We start from the raw sequence: 22,269 nt of genomic DNA, 5'->3' as shown, positions 1-22,269 counted from the left end.
ACAGTTAACATAAGCAAAGCCATTCACTTTCAAATACATTCATGCAGCATACTATCTCTATCACCTACTATCTATGCATAGGAATGGCACAAGCCTGGACTTCTGAACATCAACCAATAGAGAGCTGGGAAGCACAACTGGCCCAACACCAGATGGCGAGAAGAGAACCAAAATTCATCCAGTTTTTCAAGGAGAGTCCCAGTTTCACCCCAGTGACCTCATTTACCATTTTAGTATTGTTCATGGACAAAAAAAAAGCATGATGCACACAATGTTTTATTTATATCATTTGACCTGTATTTTATTACTTTACCCTGAACGACCTCACACAAGAGCAGCAAGTCATAGTAACATCACATAATACCGGCTATTATCGTGCTACAATTTTGTATTGCATTCCCCATTTTTTAAAAGTGCAAAATACATAATTTGTGATTGAGCAATGGCATGGATGAACAATGAAAAATAGGAGTGATATTATTTCATAAGATAAAATGTGTACCTCCATTGTAATCATTTTACAATGCAAAGATCTTAAAAATTCCAGTGGGGCTACCAAGTATGGGCCAGGTGTGGCTACAAAAGTCACCAACATTGCTGCATTTACTACTAGTTTTCTCCAATATTTGGAGCCATTCTGCTTTTTGCTGCTAAATGTTGTATCAAGAGTTAAAGTATCCTATGCTGGCAGCATGTTGAAGCATTTGATCTCGTCTCTTACATGTGGCAGAGCTGCCTGGATATCCAGCAATTTGATGCCCCCCTAAACATTGATAAATTGCAGTATTCAAGCCAAAATTTTTATTAAGAGGGGTGGGAAGAAATCGTAGCCAGGTGGCAGCCCCTGTATTGTGACCCAACTGTTCAGTAACCACCGAAAAACAGCCAGGTGGTTACTGAAAGGTGCCAGGTGGTGCGCCCAGCTAAAAGGAGCTAGGGAGAACACTGCATTGATTTTGACCATTGGTTGAAATCAGTACACTTCCATTTTTTTCTGGCTGTGGGTTACTACATGGCAACTATCTATGCTCTTTGATACTGCCGTAATAAATGCTAACATGGCACAGCTGCCTGGCTATCCTGCAGACTGATGCCCATCCTGAACGCTCCTCTAATCAGCAGTGCTTTAGCTCCCTGTGCAGAGCGGCAAGATGGACCAATGGAGAGCAATACCCCTACAGTGTGTGAGAATAGCAGTTCAACTCTTGTAAGTGTGTTGTAACCCTTGCTGCAGCACTTAGCAGCTAGAAGACCATTAATCAGAATAGGTAAATTGGTTTTAAGTTTGGATAAGAAAGAGACACATTACATAATGAGGGCTATTAACTTCTCTGATCTGCTGCAAAATTATTAAATCTTAAAACCAGCTTCTGCAATTCACACTGCGCATTGAAAGTACTGCTGGAGGACTTTGATGCCAAAGCTTGCTCATTCATGCATAAAGCAGAGTTTGCAATAAAAAGTAATGTCCAATAACATTAAATAAGATCCCTAATGCTTTCCTTAGCACTGGTCCCCAACTATGGTGCCTAGGCAAGTGGGATGTCCTTAGGATGAGAATGCCGATTATCCCAATTTTTTGCTGGGGCAGTGAGGAACGCAGATTTGATATGCAGATTTTATTTTTTGGGGGGGTGGGGGGGACTACAGGGCAGCACGAGGAGACCAAACCTCAATGTCACTGTACAGAGAAACTCATGTTATACATAAAACGTTCATTATCTGAAAACAAAGGCAGTATATGGTATCAATATCTTTGGGGTTTTGTTCTTTACCTGAGGGGAAATGCCTATACTAATGTTTGTTACATGGTAATAAAAAATTACAAGTTAAAACAGAATATAGGAAAAATCAGTTTATCTGTGGCAACTTTTTCCCTTTAATTTCACCTTGTAATCCCGTGACCAAGACATTTTTGTGACAAAGCCTCTTCACTAGTAATCAATGCCTCCAGTATCTAAGGAGAGCAGCGTTGTGGCCCTGGGGAAAAAAGTGTGTTTTGACCAAAGAATATCCCCCCCCCCCCACTCTTCTCATCTCTATAAAACAGGGGGAAGGTATACTGTGGTTCCTAGAGAACTAGGGACAATCTTAACAGAGCAGCAGAGACAATGTGTACAAGAAGCTATGGGCATTTTTGGAAGGATCAACAGGTATTTTAGATAAAAAAAGGAACTGCATATTTAAAAAACCAAAAGGGAGCAAATAAATTAGTGTTAAGTTAACGTGCACTTGTCTAAAAGCAATTGTGATCCATTTACCAGCCCAGAGATCCAGACCAGTGAACACTGATATTGACAATCAGGGGCCATTGGTTGATTTTGGTACATTTGTTATTTTTTATATGGGTTACTACATTGTAACTATCTGCACATTTTTGATACTGCCATTTTGAATGCTAGCATTGCCATTGCTTTGTGATCCATAAGAGGTACCGGTAGTTCCCTATACAAAGGACTGGTGACCTGAATCGAGATTTGCAACCCCAGCCAAGTCAATAATTGAAGTACTGAACAGTTGTTGTATTATGCGTATGGATGTGTTCGGTGAAGTGACAGGATGCTATCTTTAAGGCAGGTTTAAAAAAAAAAAAAATAAGACTTGCAAATTTTCCTTAAAATAATGTTCATGCAGTTTATGATTTGGTGGCCACCAACCAAACAAACATGGAATCCAAACATGCAGAAACCAGTGAATTCACCTAATAAGTCATAATCATATCCACTAATCGCCAGACTATTTCCATATGGCACAACTGCTTTATCACATCGGTATTCCATAATAACTAGAAAATGAAAAAAATTGTAAAAAAAAAAATGAATATGAAGTTTCTTTAGATAGCTGATTCAGACAGCTGAAGTATCTACTCCCTGTGTAGAACCTTTTACAGACAAGCTTCCGGAAATATTGTCCGAATCAAGCAGTTCTACAATGCTGTACGGGGAACAATCTTCAAGGCCCAATTTGCTACAAAGCCATCCACAAAAACCCTTCTCCATGTCTCGTACAGAACGCCACCAGTCTCCAAATGACCAGGAAAGTTGGGTTACTGTTGTATAGATGGCCAGAGACAAGGACACCACCACGATGATGATAGGGTAAAAAATAATTAGAAACGGGCAAATGGTGATCTTGTGCCAGAAAGTCCTTTCTTCATTGTATACCAAGAAGATGTTATACCAAGTTATGGTCCCATAATAAAAGGAAAGGACGAAGGAGAGAATAAATACAACGGGCAAGCAGAGGATACTCCATAGGAGAATATGTGGACCTCTGTCCAGTCCAACCGAACAGGTCTTTTTTCCTTCCAGGGGCTCGTCTTGCAACGGCTCCTTAGATCTTGCAAGTTCCTGTAGTTCCCTTTCCGTCAAAGTTACATGGATATCCACCATCTGACCCTTCTTCTTCCCACGAGTGATGGTGCCAGTCAAGGTCACATATCGGCTGTCAGGAGGTAAACTCCATCCACCTAATGGAGGAAAAGACATTGTTAGGACATTATTCTACAAGCTTTCTCGCAATATGGGAGAAATTACATGGATTTAGACATTTTGGTCAGAACACATGTAGAGGAGAAAATGGGAAGGGATGATAGTATTGTTGGGATTTTAGTGTAACAGAAGAAGTATTGGCACTCACTACAGATATAGGTCACATATTTGATGGTTTTCTTTTTAATTGTGTACAGACATACAGGTAAATCTCATATCCGCTTTTGGTTTACAGTAACATCTGTATGCTGATGACACTCAAATCTATCTGTCCATCCCTGACCTGTCTCCCTCAGTCCTGGATAAGGTATCATGCTGCCTGTCAGTGATCTCATCATGTATGACTGACAGATTTCTGAGACTTAACCTGGATAAAACAGAACCCATCACCCCCCCCCCCTCACATTCCAAATCTCTCCCCAATATATTTCTAACTGGTAATAGCGTCACCTTTGATTCTGCCGTCTCCTTCACCTCCCATATTCAGAACATTTCCGCCTGCGCAACATCTCCAAAACTGCTCCTACCTGTCCCCAGAGACCACCAAACTCTGTGTACACACTCCTATCTCTTAACCTGGACTGCTGTAACATCTTCCTCTCTGGTATTCAAGACCTTCACCTACCTATCTAATACACAACCTTCCTACCACTCCTCTTCTGCTGCCTCTCTTTGTAGTTCTCTCCATTGGCCTCCATTTCATCTTAGAATCAAATTTAAGCTCCTGCGCTTTGCCTTTAAATCCCTCCACAGTTCTTGTCCCACCTACCTTTCTGACCTGATAGAAAAATACCCCCCAAGCAGCTCTCTTCGCTTCTCCAGCGGCCTACTAATGACTTCCTCACTCATAACCTCATCACATGCACTGCTTCAAGACTTTTCTAGGGCTGCCCTAACTCTCTGGAATGGTTTTCCTATTCAGCTTGCTCCTATTTTCTGCTCATTTAAAGGTGCCCTTAAAACGCAACTTATCGAACTTGCCTACCCTTCTTCTGCTGTCTCTTAAACTCTAACTACTTACCCACCAATTCCATATCCTCCTCTCCTATTGTGTGCTACACCCCCCCCCCCCCCCGTTTTAGATTGTAAGCTTTTTGGGGTAGGGTCCTCTCCTACTCTCTGTACCTGTCTGTCATTTGCAATCCCTATTAAATGTACAGAGCTGCGTAATATGTTGGCGCTGTATAAATACTATTTATTATGAATAATAATACCGGTAATAATATTAATCCACAATATTTATCTCCTTTTAGGTAAAATGCTTCATGAGGTTAAGTTTTAAATCCTTAGTTAAATTATAATTTGGTAACAATAAAATAAAAGCTACACACCATCACTCATTGGTGTCCCCAGAAACCTTGACCCCTCTTCAGCACTCCTTTCCCCTCCTTCCTGGTTGGTCGGCTCATCCTCCACCACCTTCTCATTGTCAGACCGATATACGATGATGGACTCTGGCCGAGGCTCCTTTTTCTTCTTTTTCTTTCGTTCTATAGTGGTCTCCCCTGCAACCGCAGCAGCTGCTCTCCGTAAGGTGTCCCTCAGAGGACTGTGAGGGGCGCTCTTATTGTATTTTGGAGCGACCTCCTCAATTCCACCATCGCTGATGATCACTTCGCCCTGCATGTTTCAGAGTTCACGGACACCCACAAATGTTAACTACTTCATGATGGGGAATGGGACACATCTGTAGAATCATCACAAAGGAAAGAAAAGCAGATAATATCAAGAGATGTAGCAAAGAATAATTAGAGTGCTGGCTATGGCCAATATAATCAATAATAAACTTTGTAAATAGACATTTTGTTCACTTTGTTCCTTTACACGTCTTTGGAAAAGCAAAACCCTCTTGCAACAGCTCAGATGTAGGTCCAAAAAAAGTAAAGCTATTCATCTGTTAATTATATCTGAATTGTCTCTAAACCTTTCCATACCCATGCAATCAACACAAACCCAAAGCCTGTCGAATAAAGCTTCAATCACATACTTATCTCAATGCCAGACAGCCACCCATTCATTTGATCATAGGGGATGGAATGTGGACAAAGACCAACTGAGCCATATTGAGGTGACAGGAAGAAGAGTGAATTCCTTCCGAAGTCATAACCAGGGCTGGCAGGATGTAAGAAGATTATGGGACCTCAGCTTAAAATAAGTATTACAATCTATTTAAACCATTCCTCCTACCTTTTGGAAACAAGGTCCCTTTTTATCTTAAAGTTATTTTTGCAAATGTTACCATGCCACATCCATATTCTGCAGTGCATTAAAAATGAATGAACAAAGCAATGGATTGGTTAAAGCTGCACATGCTTTCTTTACAACTACTGTATATTTGTTCCAATATAACAACTTAGGAGGATGGATAAAGGGTTGGTGCATGAATAACCCGCTTAAATTATCATTCTTTTATAGAAGTGAATACATCCACCCAAAAAAGGGTATGGCTAAAAAGGAAAGAAGGACATAGATAGTCCGTCCAAATCAGGGATAGTCAGATGTATGAATCACTTTGTCCAAGGCCATCTTCAGAATTTTTTAATATCTCTAGACTATCTCGTCTGCTTTTATTGTGGGCGATTTCCAAGGCCGCCTGTAATGACGGGAAGAGAAAACTGCAGTGAGAGTGCATTGCTGTAATAAGACAATATAATGATCTGCCATCTCCCCGCACACAACTTATTTTCTTCCTTCCTTACTTTCTTCCGTCAAATCTTTGTAAGCAAATTAAAGCTCCTCTATCTGGAATGAATGACAGCTCATATAACAAGCTTCACTTCGCACTCCCACGGGAGGAGATTTTACAAGGGAAAGATGGGAATCTTGCCATCCCAGACAGTGTGGAAATCATTCTGACTTACATACTGAATAGAATAAAGTGCTTTTAACCATCACAGCCAGAATCTGAATGCCAAGTCATAGAGAATATATGAGCAACCAGACTGGAAATGGTAGTCCACTAGGCCATTAGTCTAAAACTAGTAAGAGGTGGTTAAGTTTTGGGTGAACCAGTCCTTCCATTGGGATCTGACCATTCTAAGTCCCTTTTAACAATGCTGCCTAGGCCGAGATGGTCAAAGACCATGCCAAAAACTTGCTGTTGGGCTAAGTTCACAATGAGCAAACTTCCAACCGCTTGCCAGCCACCACTGCCTTGCTTGTTCAAGTGGTGGTCATCATTTGCTCTTATTCATTCCTTATGGGCAGCTGAGTGCTAAATGCTGCTTAAAGCATCCAACTGGATGCCATGCTTACTTGCAGTGAGGAAGCCGGAAATGTACCACCTCCTTGCTGTCTCCGTGAAGCTGGTACATTGGCTTTTTCTTTTTAAAGCTCTCCAAGGCTAATGAGAATACACTTTCTTCAGTGAAGCTGGGTAATCCAGCAAACCTGGAATGGGTCTGGTCCAGGATTTAAGACATTTGCTAAAAAATAGCAAATTACTTTTAAGAAATCTGTTCCAGGTTTGCTGGATCACCCAGCTTCACTGAGGAAAGTGTATCTTCTCCAGCCTTGGAGATCTTTAATTAAATCAGGACCTGATCTTTTTGCAACTAGTTAAAATGCATGAAATGGCCAGAGTAAAGCTGAGCGTGAATGATACATACATATTACATATAATTCTACATTCTCTTTTTGGGTAAACATTGAATGGATTTTTAATGTAGGACCTCATACATTTAAATTTTGATAAGGTCAATACAGTAGGTATGTGCCAGTCTATGTAAATCACTGAAATCTCAATCTTAGCTTAAGGGTGCATTTAGATGTTTGCATTGTATTACAACAATGCAGGGTAACCAAAGAACGTGCATGGTGGTGCCATTCATTTTCAGTAGCATTCAAAGCGCTTTAGCTTAATGAATTGTAGTGAACAGCTGCAAATAACAATGCTCAGTAGCACAAGGTGTTAAAAAAATAATAAAAAATAGGGGGTCTTATGCTTCTAAGAATTTTAAACGGCATGGTCAGTTCATTTACATTTGTGCTACCTAATGCAAAAGATATTAATACACCTACATTAGTATACTACATAGATCTAGCTTCAAGTCATTTTCATTATTTAAATCTGCATCTTCTAAAATAACTCCTGGTTATCCTGCCCAATAGATCCTTCTTATAGTTGGATGACGACGCACTGTCCCTGCCTTTCAAACACAAATTATATGACATGATCTACTGTTGTCAGCATCAGGAAATATGCCCCTAGAAATGCCATGCTGAGGATCTGCAGCAATGAGATGTACCAAAGGATGCATAAAGTATTATATAAAAAAAATAAAGGTTTGTGATACACAATGTTGTAGCAAATTAAATATTTAAGGTTTACATGTACTTAGATCCAAGCTATACCTGAAAAATTTTCATCTGTGTCATGGCATGAGATTGTCCTCAGCAAACAATATTGTATGTAAAACATTTAAAATTACATCTGAATTGCAAAAATTTGAAACAGCTAAAGGCTAATTTCATGCTAATATGTCCTATGTACCCTCACCCTGATATGCATATTCTAATCTTATTATTTATAACACATTTCTTCTGCTCTGCATTGTACCAAGGCTGCCATGGCTGGGCAGTTGTCACTCATTCTCTTAGCAATAACACATTGAGATACTTGCATGCCGTACACAATGCCTGGCATCAGCTCTGCCTCATATGAACCCAATGCCATCAGAATGCTTTATGGGGACCAGACAGCATGGCCGTGCTAGGAATATGAAAAGGACAGCCTGGGATTCTATCAGTCACAGGAAATTAAACTTGCTTTTGGAACAAAAACACACACAAGGGATTTCACTCATTCACAAGGAAATGGAGTTTGATAATGGTTTTTATTTAACAAGTTATCTGCCAACTATTAACGTTCTCAAATCATATGCATTCATTTATTGGTGAGGCATAAAGCACCACTTGGAATTACAAGGTAGTTTGTATGAATATTTTCTAAAGCTGAATTGAAGTCTCATCTCTCACCATTTTATTTCTATATTGCACAGCACCCTCCTGTTGTTGTTTTAACTAAATTCACTTATACAAGAATACAAAACATAAAACAACAGGGATTTCTACTTTCCCTCCTCTAGTAATCTGTGCAGCATATACATACAATGACATATGAGCTCTGGTAATGCAATAGGACAGTGAGCCCAGGCTGCCAGGAGGACACTGCCCCAATAGTGCGGGGAAAATGGACAGATTTGGGGGTTTGTACACACATCAGATAAATGTCACTGGGAAGAAAGATTGTGGTCATCTTGGAGAAGATCTGACAGGGTCAGTGACCAGAACAAATCAATAAACAATCAATTGGGAATGACTGCTAATAGCATGTCAAAGGAGGAGGGCACTGTGGGGTGCTGCTTGCTTGTCCTCTGCCCTCCCCTTTCCATAGAACATAGTTGGTACTGTTTTGACGGTTCTTATTCACTCACCTGCCACTTGAAACCATCATGAACGATTGTTTTCAGGTACAAAATTCCTAAGCATTCATTAAACTAAAACCAAGTGATCCTAAATGAAAGTTCTTGTGCAGGCACTTTCTGCTATAGGGCAACAGTGCTCCGCACCCCTTCTATTTGTGCCCCAGTATTGTCACCTTGTTCACTTGGTTGGAGATAGGTATTTTATCATTGACAAAGCAAAATATATATAACAAAAAATTATAAAAGTGTTTTTCTTCCTTACTTTCAATGTCTGTTACAATAGAAAAACACTGATGTCACCAGTATCAGCTAGGAATTTGGTTTGTTACTCCTTGTAGCACAGCCTAATGAACCACCACTCAAACCTTATTTCCTGTCCTAGTGACTGTGGGAAAGGAAAATTCAACAGGGTTACCCGCAGCAATCAAAGCCTAACAGATTTAAACCTATTGTAAAAACTAAACCAGAATAAATATGGAAGGCACAAAAAGGTCAATAAATTATATTCCTTAATATAAAATTATAAATAAATCATGTTCCTTTATATAAAATTATAAATAAATGATATTCCTAATAGTCACAGGGGATATAAATCCACTTTGCAAGTGCCTTTGCAAACCCAGATACTACCATATATATGTAGCACTATCAAATGATGGATGTAGCCAACAGTGGGTCCTTGTGCAGAACTGGTGTGGTGACCCCTTGGGTAATGTGTTCTCAACACAACACATGCACCCAATACAGAAAACAACTGGGCAGCAGGTGGCTCACAGGTTCGAATCTCAGCCAGGACACTATCTGCATGGAGTTTGCAGGTTCTCCCCATGTTTGTGTGGGTTTTCGGGTACTCTCGTTTCCTCCCACATTCCCAAACCCTGCAGTTAGGTTAATTGGCTTCCCTTCAAGTTGCCCTTAGACTGTATTAAACACATATCACTATGGTAGGGACATTAAATTGTGAGCCCTTTTGAGGGACCCGCGCTATATAAATTGTAAATAATAGGAATGACAGGAAAGGGCAAAGACAAGGCCAGACACCCTGAACAAGTGAAGTTACCTCAAGCACCTGTCTTTATTACAGGAAGAACAGAGGCAACGTTTCACTTTTGCTTACTGCACTAATATAAAACAAATGAACAAATTTTATTGCAACGTTACACATGGCTTTTGGATTTAGACAAATTTAAAGTGCATTACTGGGAAGTGGCACAGAGGCACAGAGGTTTGCATCTTGCAGAACTATGTTCCAGGTTGGAATCTCAGCCAGGACTATCTGCATGGAGTTTGCAGATTCTCCCTGTGTATGTGTGGGTTTCCTCCAGGTACACTGGTTTCTTCCCACATTCCAAAAACATGCAGTTAGGTTAGTTGGCTTCCCACCTAAAATTGACCTTAGAATGTATAAAAGACTATGGTAGGAACACTAGATTAAGGGACAGCTTAGTCACATGACTAAGTGCTTTGTACAGCACAGCGTAATATGTTGGCGCTTTATAAATACTGTGTAATAACAATAATAATTACTATAACCAAATCGTTTTGATTGTAAGCTCTTCGGGGCAGGGTCCTCTCCTCCTCCTGTGTCACCGTATCTGTCTGTCATTTGCAACTCCAATTAATGTAAAGTGCGGCGTAATATGTTGGCGCTTTATAAATACTGTTCAATAATAATAATATGACAGTAAATAAAAACCTTTGAAGGTCAGACTTTTCCCTACACCAGCAGAGCAATTTATGAGGTTGCCACCTGCTCTCTAAATTTGTGCAATCGCCAGATTCCCATTGCAAAGTAGCAGTGATAGAACATGGTGTACAGGCACCTGAGCAGATTATTCTGATTTGTATTGTTAGAGAGCTTTGTATCTTTGATCTGCCTGGAAACTACTAAGAGACTGTCATCCCTGTTGGCAGTCAGTAAAAGCTGGCACAGTGAAGAGCAATTCATTCCTGGGAGCAGTGCCAAGACAGGGCACCCCACTCCCGAAAGCTGGAAACTACTTGCCCTTATTGTGCCCCCCTCCTGCTTGAGCCAACATGGCCACCTTTACCTAGCCTTTGTCCCAGCCCTGTCTAGGAGTGGGGAAAAGGCACCCATCACATTAATTCAGGTTAGTAGTAAGCTGGTGTAATAGTAAACAGCTGCTAACAATTATTGCTTTCTTACAGAATGCTAAGTAAAATGGGGATAGAAAGTTTGGAGTCCTGCAAGTAGGACAAGTCTCCTTTAAGAGGATTCATGCTGTGAATTTAGTGTGTGACTGCAGTGCTATCTATAGACAATGATGGATGGGCACCAGGACTTTGTATTCATTGCAGAAGAATGTGACTGACAAGAGACCCAGCTGAGCCCCCCCAGGGAAGTTTCTGCCCCCCCCCAATCTCACTGCAGCACACTGCCTTTCACTGCAGCACAGCACCATTCGCTGCATGGCTAAGTGAATAACCCAGGGGGTGTTATAGTGGGAGGGTAGACTGCAAAACCATAAAAAGCCAACATTACATTATTTCCTTCCATGTATACATGACCATCATATATTCTGTACCTTTTATTATTGAATAGAATTTTTAGTGACAAGTTCTAGGCCAAGGTGACCCCAATAATCTGCTGCAGACAGGAAGAAACATTTACTCAGTCTTCCTTTCTCCAGTGATTAGCCATAAAAGCTGCAGCAGCATTGACATAACTACCCCCCCTTGAAACCCAGGGACAAGGACCCACAAAACTGCAGCAATGCCAGCAATCCCTGGTGACAGAAATTGTTACAAGCTAAAAAGGAAACAGCTGACTGAGAGGTAAGTGATGTTGTGTTCCAAAAAAAAAAGGTGTAGTTGTGAAATAATTAATAGAGGAAGCCATGCACTGGGTTGCATATTTTCCTGACCCCTGCACTCTGTACCTTTTATACTCCTGACCCCTGCACTCTGTATCTTACATGCACTTCTCAATACATATGCCTGACCCCTGTGTGCGGTTACACATCTCATACCTAAATCAGATTAAGCTCAGAGAGATGAGGAAGGGGGCTGAGAAAGAGCTGGGGGGCACAGAGCAAGGAAATGGGAATAGGAGGATAGAATAATGAACTGGGCAGGGATATTTAATAAGGAGGAAAAAATGAAAGAAAAAGAACAAAGGTGCTGACAGAAAAAGAGAGACGGGGGTGAGCAAGGGAGCGGACATGGGGGGACAGAGTGATAGAGAGCTGAGAAAGAAAAAGATGAGGGCACAGCAGAGATAGAAAATAAGAGTTACGAAGGACAAGCAAAGGTGTGTGATAGTGGGATGGGGCAGCTCAAGAAAGCTGATAGAAAGAGAAAGTTGAAGGGGCAACAAGGTTGCAAAGTGATGGGGAGCTAATACAAGGAAGGTATCTGAGAGATGGAGGTGTGAGTGAGCGGAGAAAGAAAGTGTGGGTGAGGAGCATGGGAAGGAAAAAAGAATGAGAGATTGGGAAGCAGAGCAGGGGGTCTGATAGAAAGAGATTAGGGGGGCAGCAATGCTGCTTAGAAAGAGATGGGAGAAGAGAGCTAAGTGAGATAGGGGACAGAGGGAGCAAACTAAGAGCAGGAGAAGCAGAGGAGCAGAGAAGCAAAAGGAGCAGAGAAAAAGAAGAGGAAAAGGGGCAGATAAAAAAGAAAGACTGAGGAAGAGAAAAGAAGGGGGGTTGTAAAAAAAAAATCAATGGATAAATGTATACCAGGAGGGATTAAAATGCAAAAATTAAAAAAATGGCAAAATAGAGATGGGCAATCATGAAAGGTAAGGGCTTATGGAAGGTTATTGAATAATGTGCAGGCTGAGGAACTGACAAGTTCAAATGAGGAAAATATATCCAAGAATAGAATAGGGGGAAGGGTGGTGACTACTGTACAGCCATCAGACATAGGAAATCCCCCAACATCCGCATCAGAGGCCCTGAGAAGAAATAAAGCATTGTGTTCCTTATGTATTCAGTATACAGAAATGATGGTAGATAATCAGCCACCATGCTGGGATTTGTAGTCCATTTATCAGATTTTGCAGATAAACACCTGCGGGTTGCAATCAGTGTTCCAATAGTCAGATGAATACAATATCACAGAACACAGTGCAAATATTATGTCTCATGCAGAATTATATTTACAAACAGCATGAGCATAGCTAATTGCTACATTGTATCCTTTTATATCAGTCCATCTACATGAATTCATACAATGTATCATTTAACCCTATTAACCTCCTTTACCCAATTACAGAGCTCTCCAACAATTTCATTTCATGAGTTTCCATTCTGCAATTAATGAGCCAGAGATTTAATTAAATTGGCTCCTCCAGTCTCTGCTTGTCATTGAAAGCTGCAGTGATGACCCAATGAAGCAGATCATACACCTGCCTGCATGGAGGTTGGTAGTAGCCATTCATAAAGGATGCATGATTGGAGACTTACCAGCTGGAATGATCCTCTAAGGGGGTGTCAGGTGGGGGAGCCCAGACAGGAGGCAGATCAGGAGGTGTCTGTGTCCATCCCAGGACTGCTGATCCCTGCACAAAGAAAATAGCACAGACCCCTCTGCCAGGCACATCCCTGGGCGGGGCTTGTGTTCATTCACATGACGTCATTCACACACTGATGTCCCTGGAAGGTTGACTGTTTAGGTGCTGGATGCAATGGAGTCAGCTATGAGCATGCGTGACAAAGTACATCTAAATGTAATCAGTAACATCTAATATAAGCTTTAACATGTAAAGTCCCATTGATTCCCCTCCAACACAGTGCAATGGGGTTATCACAAAAGGTAAGTCCATGGGCTTTTTTTATTTTATGTTTTATGCATTTAAAGTGGACCTATCACCACAATTTCAACATTATATAAAAGAGTGTCTATCCCCTTTATATAATGTTTTTTTTTTTAATTTTTGGGGAGGACCTTGCGCCTTCTGTCTTTACCGCCAAGGATGTGTGGCTTCCTGGAATACATACATGAAGGCTGTTGGCTGCTCCTTCTGCGCATGTCTAAGATCGAGCATGCATTATCAAAGGTTTTCCTAGAATGGAAAAAACAAAAATTGCCAATCTCACACATGTGCAGTGAAATCTGAACTTTTTTTTTTACATTTTTTGGAAGACACATCACTCAATCTCACACCTGCACAGTAGGATATAGCGATTTTCCTTAAAGCGGAAATTTCACAAACAAAAAAACACTTTTACCAGTGCAAATGATCCCTTGATGATTGCATGAACTGAGCCCAGTGAGTCCCATGCTGTCCTGGCTTCACTCTTCTTTCTGGTGCTGGATGTTCATTCTTCTTCTTCCAGGTTCTTCTTTTTTTTTTTTTTTTTAAACATTGTAATTTTTATTGAGTTTTCATATAATAAACAACATATTGACACATAAAAGAGTAAGGTGCAGATCGAAAACCAAGAAACATACAATAAAACTGTAACAATATATTAATAACCAGGGTAGGTAGCATATAAATAACTCCAACAAGATTACAGCAAAATACAGAATTTCTGTGGGAGGCTTATTCTATACACCACATTATGTGCAATCTACAATTCCAATAATATCTTGAATTAGACCAAAAAATTCTTGATAAATCAAACAGGAAAAAAGGGGGAGGAGGGGGGAAGAGCTAGGATATTAGAAGAATGCAGAACAAATGGTAAATATGTTACAATAAATTAAATAGGAGGAGTTCCCAGAGTCCAGGTTATTTTTCATTACTTTCATTACCAGGCACAAGATCAGGTGACGTATCTTCCTGCAAATGTAAGGAAAAAAAGAAAATGCATGCACATTTTTTTTCCACACTCTACAAAAGCCGATTATGATACATGCCCAATCCAAAGCATACGCAGAATGAGCAACCCACAGCCCACTGGAATTTGTGATGTACTGTATGTATGCAGCAGCATTTTTGTAAGAAGGCTATGTTGGATTTGCTTTTCCTGCAGTTCCAATGAATAACTAAAACATGCAAAAAAGTTGCAGCGCAACACAAAGAGGTTTACATGCATCATCTGAACCATGCACATTGCTCAGTTAAAGTCAATATGATTCTGTTGGCCTGCGTATGATGGGCATTCACAATGCAGGAAAAAACTGCTGAGGACATTTACCCCTAATTCATCGTCACCTTGCAGCATTCTTTATTATAAAAAGCACCTTAAAATATATATGAGCAGTGCATAGTAATGTATTAATGTAGTAATGTACAGTGTTAAAAAAAATGCTGCAAAAACTTTTTTTGCTTTTGGCAGGTCCTCTATTCTACTATTTTATGTTACCCATATAAAATCACTAGTAGTCGTGATCACAAGAAATGAGCTCTGTAGCAAATGTTGCTTTTAGACTAAAAGATGCCTGGTTAGGGATTTGTTCTTCTTCAAGCCTGTCACATAAATAGTCAGTTACATAGTCAGTGCATCTCTATCCTACTAATACAGCAAAGCTTTAAAACAAGCCCTCTCTGACCCATATAGCTGAATGCACAGTGGAGTAATTCATTCTCAAAAATGAAAGGAGAGTCTCCAAATTTAGTGTTTAGTCAGGACACACCTACTTTTTACTGGTGATAACTTGTCAATGATAGGATTTCAACAATGATCTTCACAAGGTACATAGCAGATACAGTGGTACCTCGGTATAAGTCCGCTTTGGAATAACTTGGTATAAGTCCTGTTTGGACACAAAAAATCTTGCTTGGTATACAACCTTTGCTTGGTATACGACCTTTGTGCTAGAACTTGTATGGATAAAAAAAAATCAAAACATCGCTCACTACCCTTATTTACCTCTCTGGAGACAAAGCCACGACTGCCCACGAGTGTCAGTATGCCAGTTGGCACCATTCAGTGAACAATCCGCGCTATAACTCTCTGTGAATTATAGAACATCTCCCCCTCCTCCCTTCTCAGCACCATCCTAGTATGCACTCCACTCTCAGCTAGGTAGAGGTTAAATCTTCATTTATTTCATCTAATTGATTTATGTACTTTAGTATTAAGCAGTGTTTCATTTTTTTCATACAGCCCCATCAATGTATAATATGCCAATAACAACGGGATTTTTTTCATGGGAACGGATTATTCATTTTCCTTTTATTTCTTATGGGAAAAATGTGTTTGGTATAAGTCCTGTTTGGTATTAGGCCTAGGATCTGGAACAGATTAAGGATTTATACCAAGGTACCACTGTTTTTGTTTACAGTCACTGGCTGGTTGAATTATTCAATGGCGCCTGCAGCTACATAGGTCAGTTAAGAAAGGTATTATTAACATATTTTAACAGCAGCTGTGCACAACTGCCATTTCTGGCTCTATATGCCCCTTTAGTGCTGGATTCAAACTTCTCTATTACACTGTGTTGCATTCAGATGGTCTATTCATTATATGTTTGGTTGCCAATGTAGAGAAAAAGACCAAAAAATGGACATGCTGCAATTTTTTCAACCACAACACATATTAGTGCATTGCGGTTTACTGCAACTGAAATGCATTTGGGATGGAGCTGTGTAGCCTTGTTTTGTTTGGGGTCCATTTTTATTGTATCGCACCACAGCAAATTATTAAAAAGGATACAGTGCAGTAATTGCAACTCACCATCAAATGTGTTTCTGCCCTAAAAAAGTGCTGCATACAGAACACACTGGGCATGCATTTCCTACTGCTAACTAATTGGAATATTATTGCAATCAGTTACTGGTCAGTTAGAAGCCCCAAAACACCTAACATGAGTAGGAGATTCCTTATGATTCCTTAAATGATTGTAATTCTAAGAAAATATACTTTATATATATACAATCTCTTGACTGCTGAATTAATTTAGATTGTGTGAAGATCAAATTGTTTTCCGGCTTTAACACATGCAGGATGCATGAAAACAAATATACAGAAGAACCCGTTCCATTTTGTATTCACTGGTTTGTAGAGAGATCTTGATAGACAGATAATGAGCAATGGTTGAGCTGTGTCCATCCACCACATCCTGATTACAGAATACTTTCCACAATGTTAATATTAATAGACTGTGCAGAGCTCCACCCAGAGACAGGAAATTCAGGGATGGTGCAGACAGTCAGACCTAATTTTATGATAAAATTAATAATGGACATTTCTGCAGATACCAACCATTCTTATGTCAGATAATGCATGGGATCATAGTGTTTACAGCATCCAAAATGAGAATTCCACTGCTTTATAATTACGGTATGTTGTACATAGAAAAGCAAAAGATGGTATCCTAACACCTCCCTTACTCTACACAAAGCTAAAAAAATGTTGGCATTATATAAACTTTAATGCCCTTAGTGATATTACTATATGCCCCTCTGTTTCTTTTTAATTATTAAGCAGTTATGGGTGTTATAGTCACCTTCACTTAGAAGCTGTTCCATGCAGTACCTCTTCTCAGCCACAAGATGTCCCCAGTCTTCTGAGTTGAATGATGCCCAGCATCACTGGATGTATATAAATGAGGACCATCCCCTGAGCACCATGCACCTGCTATGAATAATGAAGGGAGAGCCAATGTAATGACATCAGTGCTGCTTTCTGCATTGTCCATGACTGCCAAAGATAGAATCCAAGCACATCACATAGAAACATAAAAAAAAAATGTAGTTAAAGATAAAAAAATGGTATTCTGCTAAATGGAGCCAAAACATTGCTACAAAGTTTCAGGTGCATCATAGCCCTTAAATTGAAATTATGGTTCTACATAAAAAAAATGGAAACAGGCATGATTTTTATTGCATGCGTGGGAGTTACATCATCCCAACCTAACTAATCAAGATGATCGAATATCACAGAACCGATTTACGACCTGAGAACGACAGAGTGAGAGCAAATGAGTGAAAATTAAAAATTGCAATAAGCAAGGTACATTTTTATGTGACTGGATCACAAAGCCAAGACCTTTCTAACATTGTGGGAACCCTTTGAAATAACTTCAGGGAACCCCTCCTATAATTATTCTATTCAGCACATTAGTGTGGTGGTCAGTGAGAAGAATTCTTCTTACATTGCTGGCCAGTGGGAAGAATGTCACCCTTACAGATAGCCAAAAAGATCATTGGTGTCACTTAAACTGACCTGAGAGGTACAAATTGCTCATTGCTCAAGGAACCCCCAGCAACCTCTGGAGGAACCCTGGGGTTCTCCAGAAACCTGGTGGAAAAACACTGGTCTAGAATGACATAGGGAATGCTGCCAGTTTTTGACACCAGCCAACACTGGGTATTATTTTTTAATGGATAAACAGTATTTATATAGTGCCAACATAATACAAAGCGCTGTACATTAAATAGGAGTTGCAAATGACAGATGCATACAGTGACACAGGAGGAGGAGAGGACCCTGCCCATAAGAGCTTACAATCTAAGAGGTGGGGGATGTAGCATACAATAGGAGGGGGATAGAGAATGGTGGGTAAGTAGTGAGGGTTTTAAAAGACAGAAGAAGACAGGGAGGTGAGTTTGAAAAAAATGAGTTTTGAGGGCTCTTCTAAATGAGCAGAAAGTAGGAGCAAGCCAAAAATGTTTCATGCCTGCTGGAATGGAAGAGGAAGCAGAAGGGGAACATAGGATAATTGGGGGGTATCGTTGGCTCAGAGGCTCCCCTTTAAGCAGACATTGTCAGTTTGCCCTGGGTGTACAAGGTGACAGTACCTCTATAATTTGGCAGTAAGTGTGTCAATTTGATGGAGAGATTGAACTTTCTACTTCTAGCGATGACATAAAATGTTGGTTTTGATTGAACACGATGAATTGGAATGGCAATTCAGAAATAAACTGATTACTCCAGTTACATAATTTGCTGCAGCTTTTTCCTTTTTTCATCCCATTTCCTTTCAATCTCTCTATAAACTGTATTAAAGCTGACTTCTCATTCCATCTAATTCTAGTGATTTGTTGAACTCCGTTTTCATTGAAATTCGTTTCTGGCTATTACTGAAAATCTATATATGATTTCCGATGGCTTAAATGTTGTTATAATTGATTGAAATTTGCTGCGTGTATAGTTCATTATTCCATCAGAAGAATGCAGCTTCTGTGTATTCTGCATGCCATGTATTATCAGGGAATGATTATAATATGTACACAGGCTGAAAACTGTTATTATGCTGACTTCTTCTATCTCAAAATCTTTAAAGCTGAATTCTGGGCAAATGTTAATTCAAATGTATTCTCAGTAACCACGGTAGAAATAAATCCACAATCCAATGATTGTAGTAACCCTTTCCTGACTGCTCCATGTTAGCATACAAGTGGGTTAATCCAGGGGTGGGGAACCTACGGCCTTAGGGCCACATGCAGCCTTTTGGAGTGTGATGTGCGGCCTTCTGCAGCCTTCCTAAACAAGTTTTCATGTTGTTATATATATGACATTGATTAACATATGTGAACTAATTTTGGCAATATGGCGATTCCGCTAAGAGATGATTCGCGGTAAAAGCCGTTATCAGGCCTCGATGAGGCAGTATTTCATATCTAATTGTAGTTCTTGGAGGCGATAAATAGGTTGCCCGAAATGTCCTTGCCGGCAACGTTGGTATGGGGAACTGGTGATAGACACTACACACGATAACAGATGTGGAATTGGCGTAGTGTAACATCACCCCTTTGAATAAATATATGACGATGAGACTCGGAGGAGAATGCGGAGGAAGAGTAAGTTTTGGATTTTGAACAAGAGAACGCATTCAGTTTCAGTTTGAAGTTTGCTGTGAAGAGTAGTGGTCGCGCGTGCGAGTCGAAGTGCGTTGCGTAGAGGAAAGTATGCCTCAGCCTTGGCGCGTGTAGGACGAAAAACCACGGTACGAGGAGGTGCCCAGTGTCTGACGATGAATAAATCCTCAATATTTTCGTTCAAATTTCAATGTTAAGAAACAAATTCATGATTGCAACAGAAAAGAATTGGCGCCAGTTTTGAAACCGAAATTTCTTCTCCACCTTCTGGCAACACTATGGTTATAGTATAGTATTTGGTAACGCTTCTGTATATGTATGTTTTTTTAATTATTTTGTATCTTTTGTCCTACCTTTCCAATAAAAATTATATTTAAAAAAAAAAAAGTCTTTATATGATATGTTGCAAGAAATAAAAATATTCAGAAAAAAATTAACATTTCTTAAATAACTTCTTGGCCAAAATGAGCTTCCTGAAGAGCACTTCTCTTACCTAGTAAAAATGATTAATGAAGAAAAATATTCTTTTGCACGTTTCAAACAATATGAATCATAGACTCGCTAATCAAGGAATACAATGAAAGGTTCAGAGATTTTGAGAAGCATGACATGACCCTCAAATTGGCTTTTCAACCTCACTTAGTTGATGTATCTAAGGCCCCAGAGAAGGTGCAAACGGAGTTAATTGAGCTCTCGGAAGATTATATTCTGAAGTCGCTGTATGACAGCAAAAAAGATCCTATTCAAATATGGAAAAATGCCGTTTAATATCCTCACCTCAGGGAACATGCACGACGCATGCTCTCCTGGTTCTCAACAATGAATCTACATTCTCCTACTTAACACAAATTAAGACATCCTTAAGATCACAAATTACAGATGAACACCTAGAGGAGCAGTTAAGACTACGTACATCCACGTTGCAGCCTGATACATCACTGCGTTCTTGCAAAAAACAATCTCAGAAGAGTCACTGAAGGGTACGCAGCTAGCTTAGTTGTTTAAAATAAGATAAATATATATATATATGTATATATATATATATATATATATATATATATGTATTTGTATTGAAACATTGTTAATATGCACTCTGCAGTATTGCAGTATAAGATACTTGAAGGGGTTTATTCTGTATAAAAGCTAAATTAGTACTAAAATATTTGCATTTTGCAGTAATTTTTTTTTTTTTAGAATGTGGCCTTCTTGGAAGGATGTTAGCTCTCATGCAGCCTTCAAATGAGAAAAGCTTCCCCACCCCTGGGTTAATCCCTTTACCCATTTGTATGCTGCTATGGAGCTATCAGGAAAGGGAAATTATGGTACCTGTGGAAACTCATGCAGTTGGCCTTTTCATCTGTGTGTTTCCAACTGCTATCATCCACCTAACTGGAAAACATTGGAACTGTGGTTGGGTTTGCAGTAGGACACTGCAGTTCTGAAATGCCTGGTCCCCCTGCTATAAACTGTGGTTCCTTTCACAGCCCCCTTTGCCACTACTTTGTGATGTAGGACTTAGTGGGTCATACCACAGAGGGCAGCGGGGGACTTCAGTATCTGACTCCATAAGAAGTGTTGAACGTAGGAGATATTTTTAGCAAGCTTTCCTCTAGAAGGCAACAGAGTTCAGACAGCCAGTGGCAAAAGTACTATATTTAATCTCTGCAGATTAGCAAATGGAACTGGTAAATATATGGTGCCACATTGACTATTTTCAAAAATACAAAACATACAAGCAAGCATTGTTGAGAATTTGAAGCCACTATTTATCAATGTACATTAACAAACACATTCATAAAACCATAATTTATTTAAGTTATAAAACATGTACCAACATCATTGGGCATACATTGTGTACATTACAGTATTGTTTGTCTTTCTATGTTTCTGTTCTTTCTTTCAATGCGTTTCGCAAGATGTGCTTCTAAAGGAAAGAGAGACCAGCATGTCCTAGGTTGTTTGTATGCTTTATCTCTGCAGCCATTCAGTAGTTTTCCTTTTTGAAATAGAAACACAGTCACTTTACACATAAACAATCACAGTTTAGAAAATACATGAATCAAGCACAAAATGTGTCCATTTTCATCCAGCATGAGCTTTATAATTGATTTCTACTGTGTACACATGAATGATGCAGCTAATTACAGAATATTCTTTATTGCATTGCAGAGAACACTGAATAGAATGCATAAGTGTTATTGAATTTAGTTTTATGAAATGAGTATTGTGGCATTGCAGAAAATAAGGAATGAACAATCCATTGGGCTGTGCTGAGGGCTATGAGGACCCCTGGTTGACATGTAAGGAATATGGTAATAGAAGTTTGAAGCAACAGTGTTGCAAAGTTCCTCAGGTTAAACAGAAGAATTTAGAAAAATGACCTGGGGATGCAGCCAATAGATTGAGGCTCTTCTAGATCTTGGCAATGCTGTAAAATGGAGTCACTTGTTGGAGGTATCTGCCAGGTGTCTTCACTGCTGGAGTCCCCTGCCTGGTGTGGTAACTGCTAGAGTCCCCTGACAGGTGTGGTCACTGCTAGAGTCCCCTGACAGGTGTGGTCACTGCTGCAGTATTCTGCTTGGTGTGGTCACTGCTGGAGTCCCCTGCCTGGTGTGGTCACTGCTGGAGTCCCCTGCCTGGTGTGGTCACTGCTGGAGTCCCCTGCCTGGTGTGG

General features: G+C 39.9%; 1 protein-coding gene across 1 annotated transcript; it reads right to left on the bottom strand.

Moving 5' to 3' along the window:
- Nucleotides 1-1,590: 1,590 nt before the first annotated feature.
- TMEM169 (transmembrane protein 169) lies at nucleotides 1,591-13,488 on the bottom strand. The gene is made up of 3 exons (XM_072417959.1): nucleotides 13,348-13,488; nucleotides 4,823-5,178; nucleotides 1,591-3,469 (listed from the first exon to the last, which is right to left on the bottom strand). The coding sequence occupies exons 2-3, from the start codon at nucleotides 5,115-5,117 to the stop codon at nucleotides 2,847-2,849; spliced, it is 918 nt and encodes a 305-aa protein (XP_072274060.1). The 5' UTR covers nucleotides 5,118-5,178; nucleotides 13,348-13,488; the 3' UTR covers nucleotides 1,591-2,846.
- Between the last annotated feature and the right edge of the window lie 8,781 nt (nucleotides 13,489-22,269).

The sequence above is a fragment of the Pyxicephalus adspersus genome, chromosome 7, assembly GCF_032062135.1.
Source record: "Pyxicephalus adspersus chromosome 7, UCB_Pads_2.0, whole genome shotgun sequence".
NCBI classification, from domain to species: domain Eukaryota; kingdom Metazoa; phylum Chordata; class Amphibia; order Anura; family Pyxicephalidae; genus Pyxicephalus; species Pyxicephalus adspersus.
Note: the sequence above shows the minus strand (reverse complement) of the source record. Positions and strands in the feature narration are given on the sequence as shown.

Bases quoted from the DNA above. Each gene is read 5' to 3' on its own strand.
- TMEM169 (XM_072417959.1), bottom strand. From the start codon at position 5,117: ATGCAGGGCGAAGTGATCATCAGCGATGGTGGAATTGAGGAGGTCGCT. The intron at 3,470-4,822 runs GTGTGTAGCTTT...TTCCTCCATTAG, and splicing joins GGGGACACCAATGAGTGATG to GTGGATGGAGTTTACCTCCT.